General features: G+C 39.4%; 1 protein-coding gene across 4 annotated transcripts in view; it reads right to left on the bottom strand.

Moving 5' to 3' along the window:
• Positions 1 to 17,062, bottom strand: part of LOC106586063 (carboxy-terminal domain RNA polymerase II polypeptide A small phosphatase 1) — a 37,498-nt gene extending 20,436 nt beyond the window's left edge. For 3 of the 4 annotated variants that reach the window (XM_014172897.2, XM_014172895.2, XM_014172899.2), the window contains exons 1-2: positions 2,136 to 5,269; positions 947 to 1,048 (exon numbers count right to left, since the gene is read on the bottom strand). In XM_014172897.2, coding sequence (XP_014028372.1) covers positions 947 to 1,048; positions 2,136 to 4,997 — 2,964 coding nt within the window. In that variant the 5' untranslated portion in view covers positions 4,998 to 5,269. Of the gene's footprint in view, positions 1 to 946; positions 1,049 to 2,135; positions 5,270 to 6,741; positions 6,894 to 16,769 lie in introns of those variants that run through there. The other variant, XM_014172900.2, reaches the window with a different exon arrangement.
• Between the last annotated feature and the right edge of the window lie 1,377 nt (positions 17,063 to 18,439).

The following is an 18,439-nucleotide window of genomic DNA, read 5'->3' as shown; positions in this document are numbered from 1 at the left end:
CTGCCTCCTCCTGTGGTCCTTTACTAAATAAACACCTGCTGCGCCCTGCGCTTGAAACCAGCACTCTGTCTCACATCATACTCATTACAATCACAATGGATACATGACACAAATATAGGAAAGTTGTAAACAGGAAGGGACATGTCACACAATATTTGATATGGACTATAATTTCAATACCAGGTGTAAAAGGTTACTTGGAATTCAAATGTATTCTTTAAAGGGATAGTGCGAGACTTTGACAATTACTTACCCAGAGTCAGATGAACTCATAGATACCATTTTTATGTCTGTGTGCAGTTTGAGGGAAGTGAAGGTAGTTTCTAGAGCCATTACTAACTAGCGTCAGTGCAATGACTAGAAGTCTATGGGATCAGCTAGCTGATTGCGCTTACTCTAGACACCAGTTAGACCTCTCACTCAAACCCTTGTCATTTTTTTGTCTCATGTTGCACCTACCCCAAACTTACCATGAATATTGTTATTATGTTACTGGATGTATTAAGAGTATTTTCAGATGTTGTTATTGACAAATGCTGCGAAGACTACAGTAAATGTAAAAAATGCTAATAAAATCAACAGTGTAATGTTTGGATTCAGTCTTGCGTCAAGTGAACTGTTGTGTCCTCACCTTTCATCTGATAATTACCCGATAATATTCCAAAATGTTCCCTTTTAATTGCTACCATGGTTATGCATATTTTTCTCATGTTTATTCTGCTAGAAACACTAAAATGTTTCCCTATCCATAAAGGCCAATTCCCACAAGTGTAAAGGGTTAAGAAATTCATATTGATATGGACAAAGAAAAACAATTCTCTTTATCAAATAAATTATAATATTTACATTTTGCTTTACTAATTAGTATAAAAGAGAGAGTGGAAATCAATCAAGTATTCTCTGTTAGCGTTTGTCCTCAAAGAGCGGGTCACTCACGTCAGCTTACCTTGAATGAACTGTGCACTAATGTTTCATCCAAATCAATCACCACACAGATCTTCCCTGAGTCTTGTGACTTGATTTGAGGTAGCAGAGGTTTTGCCGAGACCTGAAAACAAATAGTTAGATGTTAGGTCAATGAACAGCCAAATGATGCCATCATATTCATAGATGCAAATTGGATTACTTTGTTATGTTTGTGCCAATCAAGACTACACTGTGGCATGATGCAAAAACACATTAAAAAGTGTGTGTGTGGGTCATGAATTAAACTGACGATTAATAACATTACCTCATGAATTTGTAGTGAGAAAACACACTGGGAAAAGGTTTGCTTGTGAGGTTGAGATAATTGAATTATAGAAGAGCATGTCCATAAGGGGGCATAAGAAAGCTATTTCCCAACAGCTGGTGTTCTGTTGATGGAAAAGTAAATATCAATGTGACTATAGACTGTCATGGGTCTGTGGACTGACTATGAGTTAACCATTCCCTTATCAAGTGGTCCATTTTTTATTTTTTATTTAACGTTTATTTAACTAGGCAAGTCAGTGAAGAACAAATTCTTATTTACAATGACGGCTTACCAAAAGGCAAAAGGCCTCCTGTGGGGACGGAGGCTGGGATTAATAAAATAAAAATAAAATATAAATATAGGACAAAACACACATCACGACAAGAGAGACAACACTACATAAAGAGAGACCTAAGACAACAACATAGCAAGGCAGCAACACTGTGAAACCAACTCTACTAGCAAGAGGAAATGTGATGACCAAATAAGCATCCTATAAACACTGTGCAATTCAAATGTCTTTGCCCCAGCAGAGTAAATAACCAGGTCAGGAGGAGAGTAGATCATATCTTTTATAGTTTGACATAAATACCATCTGGACATAAGAACCTTATGTTCAGCCACATTCTCCTCTATTTTAGTTCTGTTGTCACAAATTTGATCCAAAGCCAACACTTCCAAAGCTAACACTGAATGGACAATATGTAAAAAAAAAAATAAGCCTAATATTTAGACAAACACATTTCACTCTTTTCTCTGGCAAATTTCAGTTTGTTGTCACTCCATGCGAAACGTTCATTTTACACACTTCTGAAATTTGAAAGCGGAGCGTTGATCAAATTAGGTGCATGTCACAGCTATTCCAGCGGATTTCAAGCACGGTTTAAAGATCTTGTAATACCTGTTCTCTAGGTGGGACGCAGTACTCGCATTCACAGGACTCAAAGGACTCATCGTCACTCAGCTCCTCCTCAGACTCCTCACTTAGTTGTTCAGAGGCCACAATCTTAAAAAATTCATGCAACTGAATTTTCTCATCCAGCTCACTTTGTTCAGAGGGCTCTGTTTGTTCGGCGTGATGTGCAAGTGGCTCGCGGTCTATGGAGTCTTTACTATGTTCAGCACCATCAAGAGGGAGGCTTGTTTTCTCAGACACCTGCTCTGAAAGGTCCTCTGACTCTGGGCGTTGGAGATGCTCTGATACACCATTGTGTTCATCCCAGTTCTGAGACAGATATGGTGTGTTTAGCTGCTCACACAATTCAGATGACTTGTTTTGCTCATCTATCTCTTCGGAAGAGGTTGTGGAGGAATCAGTTTGATCCCCATTGAATTCAATACCATCAGGCATAGCTGGTTTGCTTCCTTCAGTGCATAATGCAGTGTCTTTGGTTATAACCTCAAATGATTCAGGGGATTCATTCTCCTCAGCACATGGTGCATCATTCTTTCCCTCTTCAGTGCAGACTCCATCTTTAAAATGTGTCTCAGGAGTGCTGTCATAATCCATTTCTTCATTACACTGATCATGAGAGTCTTCTTCAGTACAGAATCCATTAGCTTCTTGATTAACATTAGATTCATTGGCTTCACTTTGATATTCATGGTGCTCTTCAGCACTTGGTTCACAGGCCTCAGTGCATAGTGCATTATCTTCCTCTTCGGTAGAAAATTGTGTATGTTCACTGTCATATGCATCGCAATCTTTATCACACGGCCCATAGGATCCATAAGCTTTGTCTTCAGCATATTGTTTGTATAATTCGTCTTCTGCGACGCATATTGTCTGGTATTCTTCATCACAAGTTTTCTCTTCTTCAAAGCATGGTTCATAAGTTTGATCATTTTGGCTCTCATATGCTTCCTCATCTTCAACAGAAGACACATCAGAAGAGGATCCATGAGATGCTTCCTCTGCACTGTGTTCGTCGTACTTGTTGTCCTCATCAACTAAGGGTACATTGGCCTGAGCGTCACCAGCTTTATTTTCAGCAATGCAAAGTTCATCTTCCTCAACAAAGGGCTCATAGGCCTCAGCCTCAATAGCATTGTCTTCTGCTACAAAAGCTTCATAAAACTCAACTTCATAAGCTGTGGCTTCTTCAAAACAAGATTCACATGATTCCTCATCTGCAAAGGATCCAGAGGTGGATGTCTCATCATCAGCACAGTCTACATTAAATTGTCCATCCTCAGCACAAGTATCATAAGATTCATCAACTTCTTCCACTTCTTGACTAAAAACTTCAAGCCCTTTTTTGGCGCAGGGCATTTGTGTTTCTTCCTCATTCATAATGGACACATGAGTTTTGCGTTGTTCAAAAAACAGCTCATGCACCCCTCCCCCTTCAAAACAGGAGGTATAAGGTCGCCTTTGGGCAAAAGTATAAGTATCCTCTTTATCAAATAAGTCAAAGAATTCCTCAACAACGACTGCATCCGAGTGAGGTTTGTCTTCATCAGCATTGCTTTCCTCACATTCTACCACAACTGCACAATTATCAAATGATTCCCATATATCTGAACTGGATTTGTCCTGTGCTCCTTCTTCCACCAATGCTTCATAGGATTCAGCTGAATCAGTTAATGGGTCTGAATTTATACTGTCATAAATCAAAGATTCAAAAGACCTTGTTTCAATGGATGAGCACTCAGAAGACTTGTCTTCCTCATAATAAAATGAACTGCTAGGCTCATAGCATTTGTCATTTGTGCTTTCATGTTCACAAGGATAGCTCTCACAAGAATTAAATCGCTCAGAGAGCTCACACTGTACACTTGTCTCTCTTTGCTCATAGACAGTGTTTTGCAGTTCACAGTGCTCAGAGGGCATATCATATTCAGCAGATTGATGATTGCTTTGTTCAACAAGCAGAGTTTGCTCAGAAGGTTCATGAACTTCAGAGACATGTCTACTTTCATTGGGAGAATCTTGTTCAGCATAGTGTTGAGAAGGCATGTTCATATCTGAAGAATGTATAGGTTCTAATATTATGCAAAACTCAGAGTCAAAAAGCCCACAGATTTCAATTTGTTGAAATGTTGGCTCAGAGGGCTTTAAATCCTCATCAATTGGCTTTGTAGTCTCATTATATTCTGTTGGGTCATCAATATGATTGTATTTTTCTGAATACTCACAAATTCCAGTATAGTGCTCAAATGATATTTTTGATTCATTGGATTCAGAGATGTCAGGTATGAAGTCAGATATCTTACATTGCTCTACAAATTCAGAGTTTTCAGCAGGTTCGCTTGACTCAAAGGACTTACAGTGTTGATCAGAAGACTTGCATTGTTCAGATGACTGGAAGCATTCTGTGAAATGTTCACAGTGTTGGCTAAATACAGAAGCTAGACAGTCATTAGCATAGTGCTCAGAAGACTTACTGAAGTCAAAGCACTCACAATGTTGAGAACATTCTTCAAATGATTTGCTTAACTCAGAAGACTTATACTGATTAGTGTGCTTGTGGAGAACAGGATAGTCCTCACAAGGCTTGTTGATGCATTGCTCAACCGCCCCAGAATGTCCATTATAATGGACAAAAGGTTTGCTCTCTTCTGCATGTTCTCCATTCATGCTGTAATGATCGACAATCTGCACAGCGGGATCCATTTGTCCATTGACCTTCTGGTGTTCAGTATAGTCCAAAGAGTTGTTTATTTTGTCCGAAATGATGCAGGGTTCAGCAGATTGTGCAGAAGGCTCGCTTGATTCCATGGCTTCAATTAGTTCAGACACCTCGCAGTGTTCAGCAGGCATGCTGGCTTTTGGGAAATGTGTAAAAAGATTTTTCAGGTACAAAGGGAGCTGACGTTCTCCAATAGGTTTGTAGTGTTCAGAGGTTTTGCACTTTTCCAAGCATAGAGAGAGAGACTTGTTGTCTCTACGGAGGCGACACAGTCCAGAGGGCTGGCATCTCACAGACTGCTCCTTTGGTAATGGTGTCTTGAACTGCTGGGGGTATTCACAGTCCACAGCCCGCCTGAGACACCAGCAGCAGAGTACACATTGACTTGACAGGTCACAACCACACTGAGACTAGCACATGGCCCCCTCTCCATGAGACCTAGCAATTTATTTTGGGGCTTCAAGAGACGTGACAAATAACTCCTGGAATATCAAATCACTGTAAAAAGCTGAAGTAAGGCATACATCTGAAACTGACACCCGAGATGCGTCTTGATCACCTAATCTGTCCGTAGTGAGTTAACTGCCATGTAGTTTGTTAATTGTTCACATAGAGTCACGGGCGGCTTTGTCATCTGCCCAAAAATTGGAATTGCCTTTTATCATCTCCTGTTCAGCAGGGAATGCTTTAAAGCAGGGATGGGCAACTGGTGGCAATGCAATTCTACACATTTTGCTATGGGACGGAAAGAAGATTTAGCATTTTTCGAACAAATTTCATGCAATTCTACACATTTTGCCATGGGACAGAGAGAAGATGTAGAAATGTTAGAACTAATTTCATGCAATTCTACAAATTTTGCCATGGGGCGGAGAGGGAAATTGGCTGTTTTACCACAAAATATGTGAAATTCTACATATTTTGCCATAGGGTGGAGAGAAATGTTTGCAGTTTTTAATATGATATCTAAGTGAGACTGACTAACAAAATCAATGAGTGCCCGCCGGGTGGTAATTCGACCATGATTACTTCAAGTTTAGATTGCTGGCTAACTTACCAATCAACTAGACTAACTTACCAATCAAAATGTTGACATGGGCTAATTGAGTAACAAGAGATAAACTGCTGATGCACAACCAAATTTCCAAATTGTACCTTGTGTGTTCTACTATTCTAATTTGAAACAGGAAGTTGAGACCCCGACTAAATTCAAATATTTATATTTTTTAGGGGGGGGGGGGGTTGATCTGAGGGCCTTGCAGTTGCCCATCCCTGTTTTAAACCTAACCCTATCCCTGTAACCTTAGCAAGCAGTTGCTTATCAACATATAGTTTGTTGGTAGCATGACCATCTACATCTACAGATGGAAAAATCGGGACTATCCAATCCGGACTATCCAAATAAAGTGTGACCCAGGAAATCAACTCTAAAAACTGGCATTCGTCTCTCCACCGTCAAGAAGGGGGCCGCAAAAATATTTTAAAAACGTTGATCTCCCACCCCCATCAAAGTTGCCCATCCCTGCTGTAAAGTGATTCATCTTAATGCACCGACAAAGAATGACTGTGGTCTGATAATGCATTGCAGTCTGTGCTGATTTAATTTTATATATTTTTTGACTCATGCTGTCTTCTGGGTTGATTTATTGGCAGTGAAATATTTACTTTTAAGGCAGAACTGCAAAAATGTATTGACCAGAGAACTTGTAAACATGAAAGGACATTGCGCAAAGAAAACATGTGCACCGATCAAGTGGCTCTCAATCATGTTGACCACATGAGGCTAAATGACCATAGAGAGAGTGAGGGAGAGATAGGCGATATCACAAGCAAGGGCAAGAGGGAGAGAGGGATGTAAGGACGAAGACAGCTTACTTTTGAAATGGTCCCATTTTCTTCCACCAATAAGGGGGCATTGTTGTTGATTGGGATTTGCTCTGTTTCTTTGTGACAGAGGCAGCAGAAGAGACTTTGAAAAACGCCACGACTGCGGGGCTTCTTTGAGGAAACGACATGGGCAGGGGCATCTAAAAGAAAAAGCATTCAGATAGTATTCAGCTGTCCTTATGTTACCTCAGAGTGGTTGTTTGACAATAGGTGGCAGAGAGTTTTAGCCATGGCTTACGTAACAAAGTCAGATGCCCACCTCAGTTATGGAAATAGTTAAGCAAAACTAAATTTACAGGAACTAACAAAATAAATCTGTCAAATGAATCACACAAGTAGTGTATAAGAAATAATATTTCAAATAAAAAAGTTAAGGGGATAGTCATGTTGATAGTTATGACTAGCCCTTAAAAAACACTATTAATTTCCATACCCTTATATTTTCATTGGTTTACATTTTCTATGCTTAGTTTGAAATACAGCTGATTTCCTATGATTTTGAATCATCAGGTGGAATCTTTCAGACCATATTTTTTTTAATAATCTTAGAAGAAACATAAATATACAGTAAGTAATGTCTGAAATGTGTCTAGTTTTTTGTTGTATGTATTCATCCACCCTACTGACTACATTTAAGAGTTTAAGATAAAAAAAAAAATCAAATCACTATTGTACATTAAGACTCATCCGACCGATAGCCACTGTGATGTAGTCATGAAAATCAGATAGATTTTTCTATGTACAGTATATATTTAATATTGCAGCTTACAATTGTCGTGTTATACTGTATGCACGGCATGCATTATATTTCATACTGTAATTATTGCCGCCATCTCATGAAGCCAGTTGTTTGTTTTTCCCAGCTCTGTTAATAGAACAGATTGTCACCGCATAACAGCCAGCAAACTACAGTATTATCTATTTATTTATAAATATGTTTGATCTTTTGCTAGATAAAATCCTTTTTAAAATCATCTTGTTTCCAAGGGGCTCCTGAGACAACAATGTTCTGTAATTTCTATGAATTAGGTAAACTTCAACTTAAAATCACACCCGTTTCATAATGGCAAAAATAATGAACTGACCCAAAGTAATAAAAAAAACCCCACCATATTACTTTGTTCAATGGCAGACTGTTCACATTTCACCGACCCACTTCACAAACCAATTAATGTTGAACTGAGGACTGTTGAAGACGTCTTTCAATTGGAGCTGAAACTGGACTAAGCCACATGGGAATACACCTACGCAGGGTGCATACTTGCTAGAGGCTTACAAGTCATGAGGTTTGTGTGCAAACATGTGAAGGAACAAGGCAGGTGAACGCATGGGTGGGAAGAAACATCATGCTGCCTTCCATGTTAGCTCTTCTGATATTACACATTAGAGCACTTTAAATAGCACACCACGAGCAGCTGCTGACAGTGGTTAATGATGGGATTCTTTGTATATATAGCCTAGCGCGCACTCACTCCAGGCCATAAACGGAGGTGCAAAACAAAACCTTTTTGTGTTGGTATAGCAGCCAGGAGGAAATGGCTAGGCCTCGTGTTTACCTAGTGTAGCTAAAATGTATTTCAATTGGTCAGTAGTACAATAATAAATAAATACTTATTATTTAACCACTAAATTAGTGGTTCAGTTCATTAAAGAAAAACAGAGACCCTTCAGATATTGCAGTTATATGAACTTGAGCCTGGAACTTGACACATACTGTCAGGGGCGCCACCAGGGACTTTGGGCCCCATGAAAATATATAACATTGGGCCCCACCACCACAGGCCACACCAACCCTGCGCAATTGCTGTAACCACACACCTCCAGGACCCAATCGACCCAATCAAAGCTTTAAATAACTCTACTTTTGCAGGCTTTCAACTCTCTTCTATGCCAATATTTACTGTACAATATTTACTGACAGTGAGCTGTGAAAATATAACACTGTGCAGACATGCATGCAACATTCTGCATACAGTGGAATTCACTATTTGATGGAAGACTGATACCCTCTATAAGAAATGTGCTAAAGGCCATCTTTTACAGTCTAAATGTAATTTTAATGGTACAATTCTTGAATGGAAAATTCTCTTAACATTAATGCATAACGTAAAATAAATATAACTTAAATATACATTAACCTCTTCAATTATAATAAATTAACATTATCATCTATAGAAGGATATAACAAACTAAATAATAACATCAGCAGCAGATTTTTGAACAAAGTATACATACCAACTACAAAATAAGCAGCTGTAAAAGTGGAAATGAAAAATGGAAAACAAAATGAAAATGGACATGAAAAGGCCTGATGGTGGCACTAGAGGAAAGGTCAAGTGGTCAACAAATCAATAGGTTTCTTCCACTTGGGGTCTTGACTGTCCACAACACATTTTATGGCAATCCAGCCATTACTTTGAGATATTTCTTGTTCTCAGTCTCAGCCTGTGGGCATCATGTGTGTATTGATCAAATATCCATAGCCATGCCATTTAGCACTGGCCTTTGCTCAGCCTTACTCACCAAGAGCCCAGCGCCGAGCCTTCTTGCTAGCAAAGTCATTGATCAAGTCTTTGAAGTCCAGCTTTCTAGCTAACTGACTTTCAATGGACAGCATGGCAAGACTGCAAAGCCTGTCATGGGACATAGCCGACCTCAAATAGTTTATCAGTTTTAGCTTACTGAATGCTCTCTCGCCACCAGCAACAGTCACAGGCAGTGTGCAAAATATACGTAAAGCAATACACACTTCTCCAAAAATTCTTTGCAGCTGCATCTTACAAATTGCATTCAGGAGACCAAGAGGGGACAAGTTAGGGGGGAACGTGGCAGCATATACAGTGTTCAGGTATCTTACTTAATTTTGAAGCTCAGGTGTAAGATCTCTGGAATACTTAATGATCAGTTATTGGCACACTGAAGGGACTTCATCCTCACTAATCTGCCCAACTTTCAGAACAGCAGAAAATTATTCTACAATTTTTGCAGTGGTGTGGAACCTAGTGTCCAAGTCACTTATGATGTTGCCCATAGCAGTAAAAAATACTGTGTTCTGAAACACCATTGCTGCACTGACCTGAGCTGTCTCCTATTGAGAGGTTTCATCATGGAATTTCTTCCTTTTCCTCTGGAGGTTGTGTTCCTTGCTAAATTGAGGTACAACATCCAGTTGCGTAGCAATCAGTGTTGCCTCAGACAGGAGAGACTCCCATCCATCTCTAAGAGCCTGCATCTCTTCCTTTAATGCTCTGATATTGGCTACCTCTGTGTCAAGTGAGATTTTTCCTGACTGGAGAATCACATTCCTGTCCCCAATGCATTGCAGTACCTGCAATTATGCCAACTGACATGTCATTCAACACAATGCTGCTCACGTCCTTCTTCAGTTGGGAGTAGGGCTGGTTCAGGGGTATGGGGATGGGGAGACAGGGCTGCTGAGCCTGAAGCTGCAAGGCCTGTGACATACTGTCGCCCTTTCATTTCTTTCTCCTGGCTTTCGTTGCTTTCTTTTTGTTTTTGGAAGCCAGATTTTTCTTTAGGAAGCTGAGACATGATGCTCCACCGGCACTCCTCACTAGCAATTCCCTGCTAGCAAGTACCGTTCTCGCCTGGTTTGGCTGCAGGCACGAACCATTTCATGTAAATGTTGGGGGGGGGGGGTTGCCAAAAAAAGAAAAGAAAAAGAAACCATTTGTTTTATTAGTAAACTCAGCAAAAAAAGAAACGTCCTCTCACTGTCAACTGCGTTTATTTTCAGCAAACTTTGTGTTGGTTTGTGCCCATAGGCAACGTTGTTGCCGGTGATGTCTGGTGAGGACCTGCCTTACAACAGGCCTACAAGCCCTCAGTCCAGCCTCTCTCAGCCTATTGCGGACAGTCTGAGCACTGATGGCGGGATTGTGTGTTCCTGATGTAACTCAGGCAGCTGATGTTGCCATCCTGTACCTGTCCCACAGGTGTGATCTTCAGATGTACCGATCCTGTGCAGGTGTTGTTACACGTGGTCTGCCACTGCAAGGACGATCAGCTGTCCGTCCTGTCTCCCTGTAGCATCTCACAGTATGGACATTGCAATTTATTGCCCTGGCCACATCTGCAGTCCTCATGCCTCCTTGCAGCATGCCTAAGGCACGTTCACGCAGAAGTGCAGGGACCCTGGGAATCTTTCTTTTGGTGTTTTTCAGAGTCAGTAGATAGGCCTCTTTAGTGTCCTAAGTTTTCATAACTGTGACCTTAATTGCCTATCGTCTGTAAGCTGTTAGTGTCTTAACGACCGTTTCACAGGTGCACGTTCATTAATTGTTTATGATTCATTGAACAAGCATGGGAAACAGTGTTAAAACCCTTTACAATGAAGATCTGTGAAGTTATTTGGATTTTTACAAATTATCTTTGAAAGACAGGGCCCTAAAAAAGGGACGTTGTCAATAAAATATTATATTAATGATGACAGTTTAATAATTGAATGTTGAAAAATGTTGACCTAATATTCTAATAATTTTTTTAGGTCCCCTGTCAGTCACAGGCCCTTAGAATCGTTATAACCCCCCCACCCCCATACGGCACCCCTGCATACTGTACAGTGTGACCCCTCTATTCCATTGCTCACATCCAGTCTCCCAGGAGGCTAAGCCACTGATAATGAGGTTACAGCTTTTACAAGGGGGGAGTGGTACTAGTGCCAGATCAGCAAGTTTTAGTCTACTGAGTTAAAAGTGGCTTATCTAGGGTCTCTTTCAGGCATGCCTCTGCTTCTATTTCAATCCAGACAGAGATAGGCCCCCTCTGAGTCTGACTTTACCGCCTCAACACAAGACACACTGTTAGAATCCGACCATTTTTTTCACGCAATCTGGAGCGCGGAATGGCAGCTTCAGTGTCATTAGGCCTGAGTTGGGGTAAGACCTATGTTGAGGTGCATTATAGTGACGTCAGAAAGTATTAACACCCGATTACCTTTTAATGCCTGAATTTAAAATGGATTTAATTTTTCAAAAATTGGCCAGTGGCCTACCCCCATAATGTCAAATTGGAATTATGCTTTTCGAAACCACATTGTTATGGCAAGCATAAATAAGTTCAGGAGTAAAACTTAGCTTAACAAGTCACATAATAAGTTGCATTGACTCACTCTGTGTTTAATAATAGTGTTTAACGTGATTTTTAAATGACAACCTCATCTCTGTACCCCACACACACAATTATCTGTAAAGTTCCACAGTCGAGCAGTGAATTTCAAACACAGATTCAACCACAAAGACCAGGGAGGTTTTCCAATGCTTTGCAAAGAAAGGCATCTATTGGCAGATGGGTAGAAAAAAAACAGACATTGAATATCCCATTGAGCATGGTGAAGTTATCAATTAAACTTTGGATGGTGTATCATTACACCCAGTCACTACAACGATTAAGGCGCCCTTCCTAACTCAGTTGCCGGAGAGGAAGGAAACCACTCAGTGATTTCACCATGAGGCCAATGGTGATTTTAAAACCGTTACAGAGTTTAAAGGCTGTGTTAGGAGAAAACTGAAGAAGGATCAACAACATTGTAGTTACTCCACAATACTAACCTAGTTGACACAGTGAAAAGAAGGAAGCCTGCACTGAAAAAAAATATTCCAAAACATGCATCCTGTTTGCAACAAGTCACTAAAGTTATACTACCCCCAAAAATTATGTTTGTAATTGTTAAGAACAGGGGAGTTTTTCACGATAAAAAAAATGGAATGGAGCTAAGCACAGGCAAAATCCTAGAAGCAAACCTTGGTTCAGTCACTGGGAGAAACGTGGTTGTCTGCTTTCCACTAGGCACTCGGGAGATTAATTCACCTTTCAGCAGAACAATAACCTAAAACACAAGGCCAAATCTACACCGGAGTTGCATTCCAAGAAGACAGTGAATGTTCCTGAGTGGCCGAGTTACAGTTTTGACTGAAATCAACTTAAAAACTATGGCAAGACCTGAAAATGGTTGTCTAGCAATGATCAACAACCAATTTGACAGAGCTTGAAGAATTTAGAAAATAATAAATGGGCAAATGTTGCACAATCCAGGTGTGGAAAGCTCTTAGAGACTTACCCATAAAGACTCACAGCTGTAATCACTGCCAAATGTGCTTCTACAAAGTATTGACTCAGAAGTGTGAATACTTAAATGAGATATTTTTGTATTTCATTTTCAATACACATCTCTATATAGTCACCTCCAAAATGATTGCCTCCCTTGATATAGATTAGCAAATAAGACTTCATGAAATAAATAATACCAAGCTATATTGTATGCAAAAAAAGTGGAAAATAATATTATTCATACTAATACAATTGCTCAGAGAAAGAGATTATAATAATAATACTTTTTTCCCCAAAAAGACGTATAACAATTATTGGCACCCCTGAATAACCTTATGAATAAAATCATTTAAAAAATTATGTCATTTTAGGGAACTGTATTTTGGCCTTCCATGGCTTCCTGTTTCACAAAATTAAATCCCTTTGTCATCAATCACTATGGGGAAAGGCCAAGAACTTACAAAATGAAAAGAGACAAATGACACTTAGGTTGGAGTCATTAAAACTAATTTTTCAACCACTCCACACATTTCTTGTTAACAAACTATAGTTTTAGCAAGTCAGTTAGGACAGCTACGGTGTGCATGACACAATCAATTTTTCCAACAATTGTTTACAGACAGATTATTTCACTTATAATTCACTGTATCACAATTCCAGTGGGTCAGAAGTTTACATCAGGTCACAGTAAGTTGAATGTGCCTTTAAACAGCTTGGAAAATGTCTGAAAATTATGTCATGGCTTTAGAAGCTTCTGATATACTAATTGACATCAGCCTTCCCTGTGGCTCAGTTGGTAGAGCATGGTGTTTGCAATGCCAGCATGGTGTGTGCAACGCCAGGGTTGTGGGTTTGATTCCCACGGGGGGCCAGTACAAAAAAAAAAAATATGGGACCACGCAGCCGTCATACAGCTCAGGAAGGAGACGCGTTCTGTCTCCTAGAGATGAACGTATTTTGGTGCGAAAAATGCAAATCATATATTGTAGTAAAACAAGTCTTATATTGATATAACCTAAAAGGCAGCTCAGCAAGGAAGAAGCCGCTGCTCCAAAACCGCCATAAAAAAAGCCAGTCTGCAGTTTGCAACTGCACATGGGGACAAAGATTGTACTTTTTGGAGAAATGTCCTCTGGTCTGATGAAACAAAAATATAACTGTTTGGCCATAAAGACCATCGTTATGTTTGAAGGAAAAAGGGGAGGTTTGCATGCCGAAGAACACCATCCCAACCGTGAAACACGGGGATGACAACAAAGTCAAGGTATTGGAGTGGCCATCAGAAAAGCCCTGACCTCAACCCAAAAGAAAATTGGTGGGCAGAACTGAAAAAGCATGTGCGAGCAAGTAAGCCTACAAACATGACTTAGTTACACCAGCTCTTTTTTTATATTTTATTATTATTTCACCTTTATTTAACCAAGTAGGCCAGTTGAGAACTAGTTCTCATTTACAACTACGACCTGGCCAAGACAAAGCAAAGCAGTGCGACACAAACAACAACACAGTTACACATGGAATAAACAAGCGTACAGTCAATAACACAATAGGAAAAAAAGAAAGTCTATATACAGTGTGTGCAAATGGCATGCGGCGGTAAGGCAATAAATAGTTCTCATCACTGTGACCTTCATTTCCTACCGTCTGTAAGCTGTTAGTGTCTTAACGACCGTTCCACAGGTGCATGTTCATTAATTATTTATGGTTCATTGGACAAGCATGGGAAACAGTGTTTAAACCCTTTACAATGAAGTTCTGTGAAGTTATTTGGATTTTTACGAATTATCTTTGAAAGACAGGGTCTTGAAAAAGGGACGTTTTTTGTTGTTGTTGCTGAGTTTACATAACAAGCCACACTTCAATGCAGAGAATTAGAGACAAATGACCACAGAGCATAAAAGTAAAGCAGAGCACAACATTTTTTGTCTGAATAATAATAACACTTTCCTGTTTATAGAAATACAGATCAGTGGAGGGAGTATAGCCTCTGTCAAGCCTGGGAGCTTAGACTACTGCCTCTGCCCAGAGGCCCGGGCTTATGTGGCACAGGCTGTTAGATGCCTTATTTTGCATCATGGTTCGAGTCTCTGTTGCAGTTTTGTCTTCCGCTACATTGCTGGCAGCAGTGGGATCACTGCAGTGGTCTCATGTTGGGGAAGCGTGCACTTGCACGTGTTCGGGGCTTGATGCGTGACTCGTGAACACACACCTGGCAGTAGACCAATGGTAGTGTAGTAGTGGGACAGCCTGAACATGAGTAGCTTGATGTCTCTTGGAGGACAACTACTCAATTTGAATTGGTGTCTAACATATACTGAACAAACATATAAAAGCAACATGCAACAATTTACAGTTCATATGAGGAAATCATTCGATTGAAATAAATAAATGAGGCCCTAACCTATGTATTTCACACGCATCTGTTGGTCACATATAACTTAAGGAAAATGGGCCTCTTGTCACTGTATTTCTATGCATTCAAATTGCCATCGATAAAACGCAATTGTATTCGTTGTCCGTAGCTCATGCCTGCCCATACCATAACACCACCGCCACCAAGGGGCACTCTGTTCACAACGTTGACATCAGCAAACCGCTTGCCCACATGACACCATCTATGGTTGTGAGGCCGGTTGGACGTACTTTAAAAATTGGAAGCGGCTTATGGTAGTGAAATTTACATTCAATTCTCTGGCAACAGCTTTGGTGGACATTACTGCATTCTGTATGCCAATTGCCTGCTCCCTTAAAACTCTGTGGCATTGTGTTGTGTGACAAAACGGCACATTTTAGAGTGGTCTTTTATTGTCCCCAGCACAAGGTGCACCTGTGTAATGATCATGCTGTTTAATCAGCTTCTTGATATGCCACACCAGTCAGATGGATGGATTATCTTGGCAAAGGATAAATGCTCAGTAACTGGGATGTAAAGAAATTTGTGCACAAAATGTGAGCGAAATAAGCTTTTTGTGCATGTGTAACATTTCTGGGATCTTTTATTTCAGCTCATGAAACATGGGACCAACACTTTACATGTTGCATTTTTATATTTTTGTTCAGTATAAATCAGAAAATAAAAAAATAACTGCTACATTTTTGTTCATTTGACTAACAGGCTATTTAGCCATGAAGGTGTATCCTACATTGTTTCCATAACTGTACTGCAAAATTAACTTGAAGATGCACTATGCCAAAATCACCCTGCCATTTCCTAGTTTCTAAAATTCTAATAGTTTGCCTAATTTCAGTTCAGCAAGCAAGTATAGTGTACAGAATCATTGTACCATCTAAACTGCTGTGAAATATATGTTGTATTTTCAGCGGTTTGAAGCTGGTGTACAAAACTGAAAATAAAGATGCAAAAACTAAATTTAAGAACAGGACGCTTAGAAATAGCACACATAGAACAGATCTACCACTTCTTAGACTTGCTTTCAATGAGAATGACAGATCTATAACATTTATATGTGAATTTGGTCGGATTGTCTAAATTACAAATCAAAAACATTGGAAACGTCAGACAAGTCATGTCGGCCCCGCCCCTTCCCCCAACGCTTTCAAAAACACGGTTGTGATTTCCTACTTAAAATGTTGACTCAATAATTTCAACTACATCCTTTTATAAATACAAGACGCTATGTCAAACAAAAAGTTATTAGTTAAAATAATAATTTAGGGCTTTCATTGGGTTATGTCGTAGGCGAGCTATATGGCTTCACAATGATCGTTTCGATTAGTCAAAAGTTTGACTATAAATTACAAAAATGTCAAGCAATTATTTATGGTAGTGTAATATTACAGGGGTCTCTACATATGACGTTGAACTTTAACATTTATTTATTTATTTAGTTCTGGCCTTGACCATCTAAACACCATCCTGTCTTGTGTATGCTTATCCACTTTGTCATGCGCAACAGAACACTTCTTGAAAACTTTTCCAAACTCACCTTCCTCACGCAGAGAATAGTTATCCTCTTCATCCCTTGTTACTTGCGTGATTATTGAGGACGCGATGTCCATTAGTTCCGTAAATAAAGAAAAACAGTCGTTTATAATGTTGAATATGTATAATAGCTCAAGGAAGTTTAAATATAGAAAATATTATTTATATTTTGCCACTCCCCGCAGGAAAATTAAGTAAAATAGCCCCTATTCTAAAGCTAATCTTGAAAACATCGGTGCATATGAAATAAAATGTTAAAATAAAGAAATAAAAGGGGGAGATTCTAGTTGACAACTTTGTTTCAATGTGGAGTTCAGTTCAGAACCTTCAATTTCTCGATACAAACATGGAACTTGACGGTTTCAAGGCAGCCCAGTCTTAAAGCGACAAAAGTTTGTCCTTATAACATTTTGTAATATCCGACAATATCACAAAAAACTATTTATTTCCCATGTTTATTTTTTCATCAATTCATATATTGAACCAAAATAGAAACCTGGTTGTTTTCCCCACTAAAACAGTTTGTCTTTTTTAAACATGAAAAATATATTTATATATTTCAGCAGCTTAGGGTAACCGGATCATAAACCATAATGAATATTTAACAGTAGACAACATTATTGAATAATATTTATGCTTTTCCTCCAAAGCAGTAAGCTATTTCTAGCGATCAAAAATACGATATGCTGCATTGACATAACGAGATGTTCGAGAGACGCATTGTTACAGTTTCTTGAATGCTGAATGTTTGTAGTAAACTTTGAAGATCAGGAGCAGCCGACGAGGGTAGCCTTGAAACCGACTAACGAAGGAGAATGGAGGTTGGTAATCAGTGGCATAGTTAGAAATTCGCTGGTAGGTGGGCCTGCAGAAATTTGTTTACACATTTTGTCATGGGGTAAAGAGAAAGATGTAGCCAATCTCATGCTATTCAAAATATTTTGTAATGATGCTGAGAGAAAATGTTGCTGTTTTAAAGCTAATTAAAGCTGAAATATAGGTGTATTGACTGTGAAAAAGACACTGGATTATGAGATTTCTTGTTTGCTAAATGAATAAATGAAATAGGCAGTATCATGGTGTATATAGCCATAGAAGCACTGTGACATACACTGAGTGTACAAAACATTAGGAACACCTGCGCTCTCCATGACATAGACTGACAAGGTGAATCCAAGTGAAAGTTATGATCCCTTATTAATGTCACTTGTTAAATCAAATTGTATTTGTCACTTCCTTCATAATGAACAAGCGTTGACTAACAGTGAAATGTTTACTTATAGGTCCTTCCCAACAATGCAGAGAGGAGAAATGGAAAAATACAAATTCTGTCTTGAGTGGCTCAGTTGGTAGAGCATTGAACTTGCAATGCCAAGGTTGTGGGTTCTATTCCCACAGAGAACAAGTATGAACAAATAAGAAAATGAATACACTCACTACTGCACTAGTGTTGATGTGCAGGGGTTGAGGTAGATAATAAACAGCAGTTTATGTGATGAGTCAAAAGAGATTAGTGCAAAATGGCATACAGATATTCCAGGTAGATATTATTTATCAGTCTTATAGCTTGGGGCTAGAAGCTGTTCAGGGTCCTGTTGGCTTCAGACTTGCTGTGGTAACAGAGAGAACAGTCTATGAGTTCGGTGGCTGTAATCTGACAATTTTTAGGGCCTT

The sequence above is a fragment of the Salmo salar genome, chromosome ssa25 (genome assembly GCF_905237065.1).
Source record: "Salmo salar chromosome ssa25, Ssal_v3.1, whole genome shotgun sequence".
NCBI classification, from domain to species: domain Eukaryota; kingdom Metazoa; phylum Chordata; class Actinopteri; order Salmoniformes; family Salmonidae; genus Salmo; species Salmo salar.
This window is presented reverse-complemented; position numbering and strand designations above follow the sequence as displayed.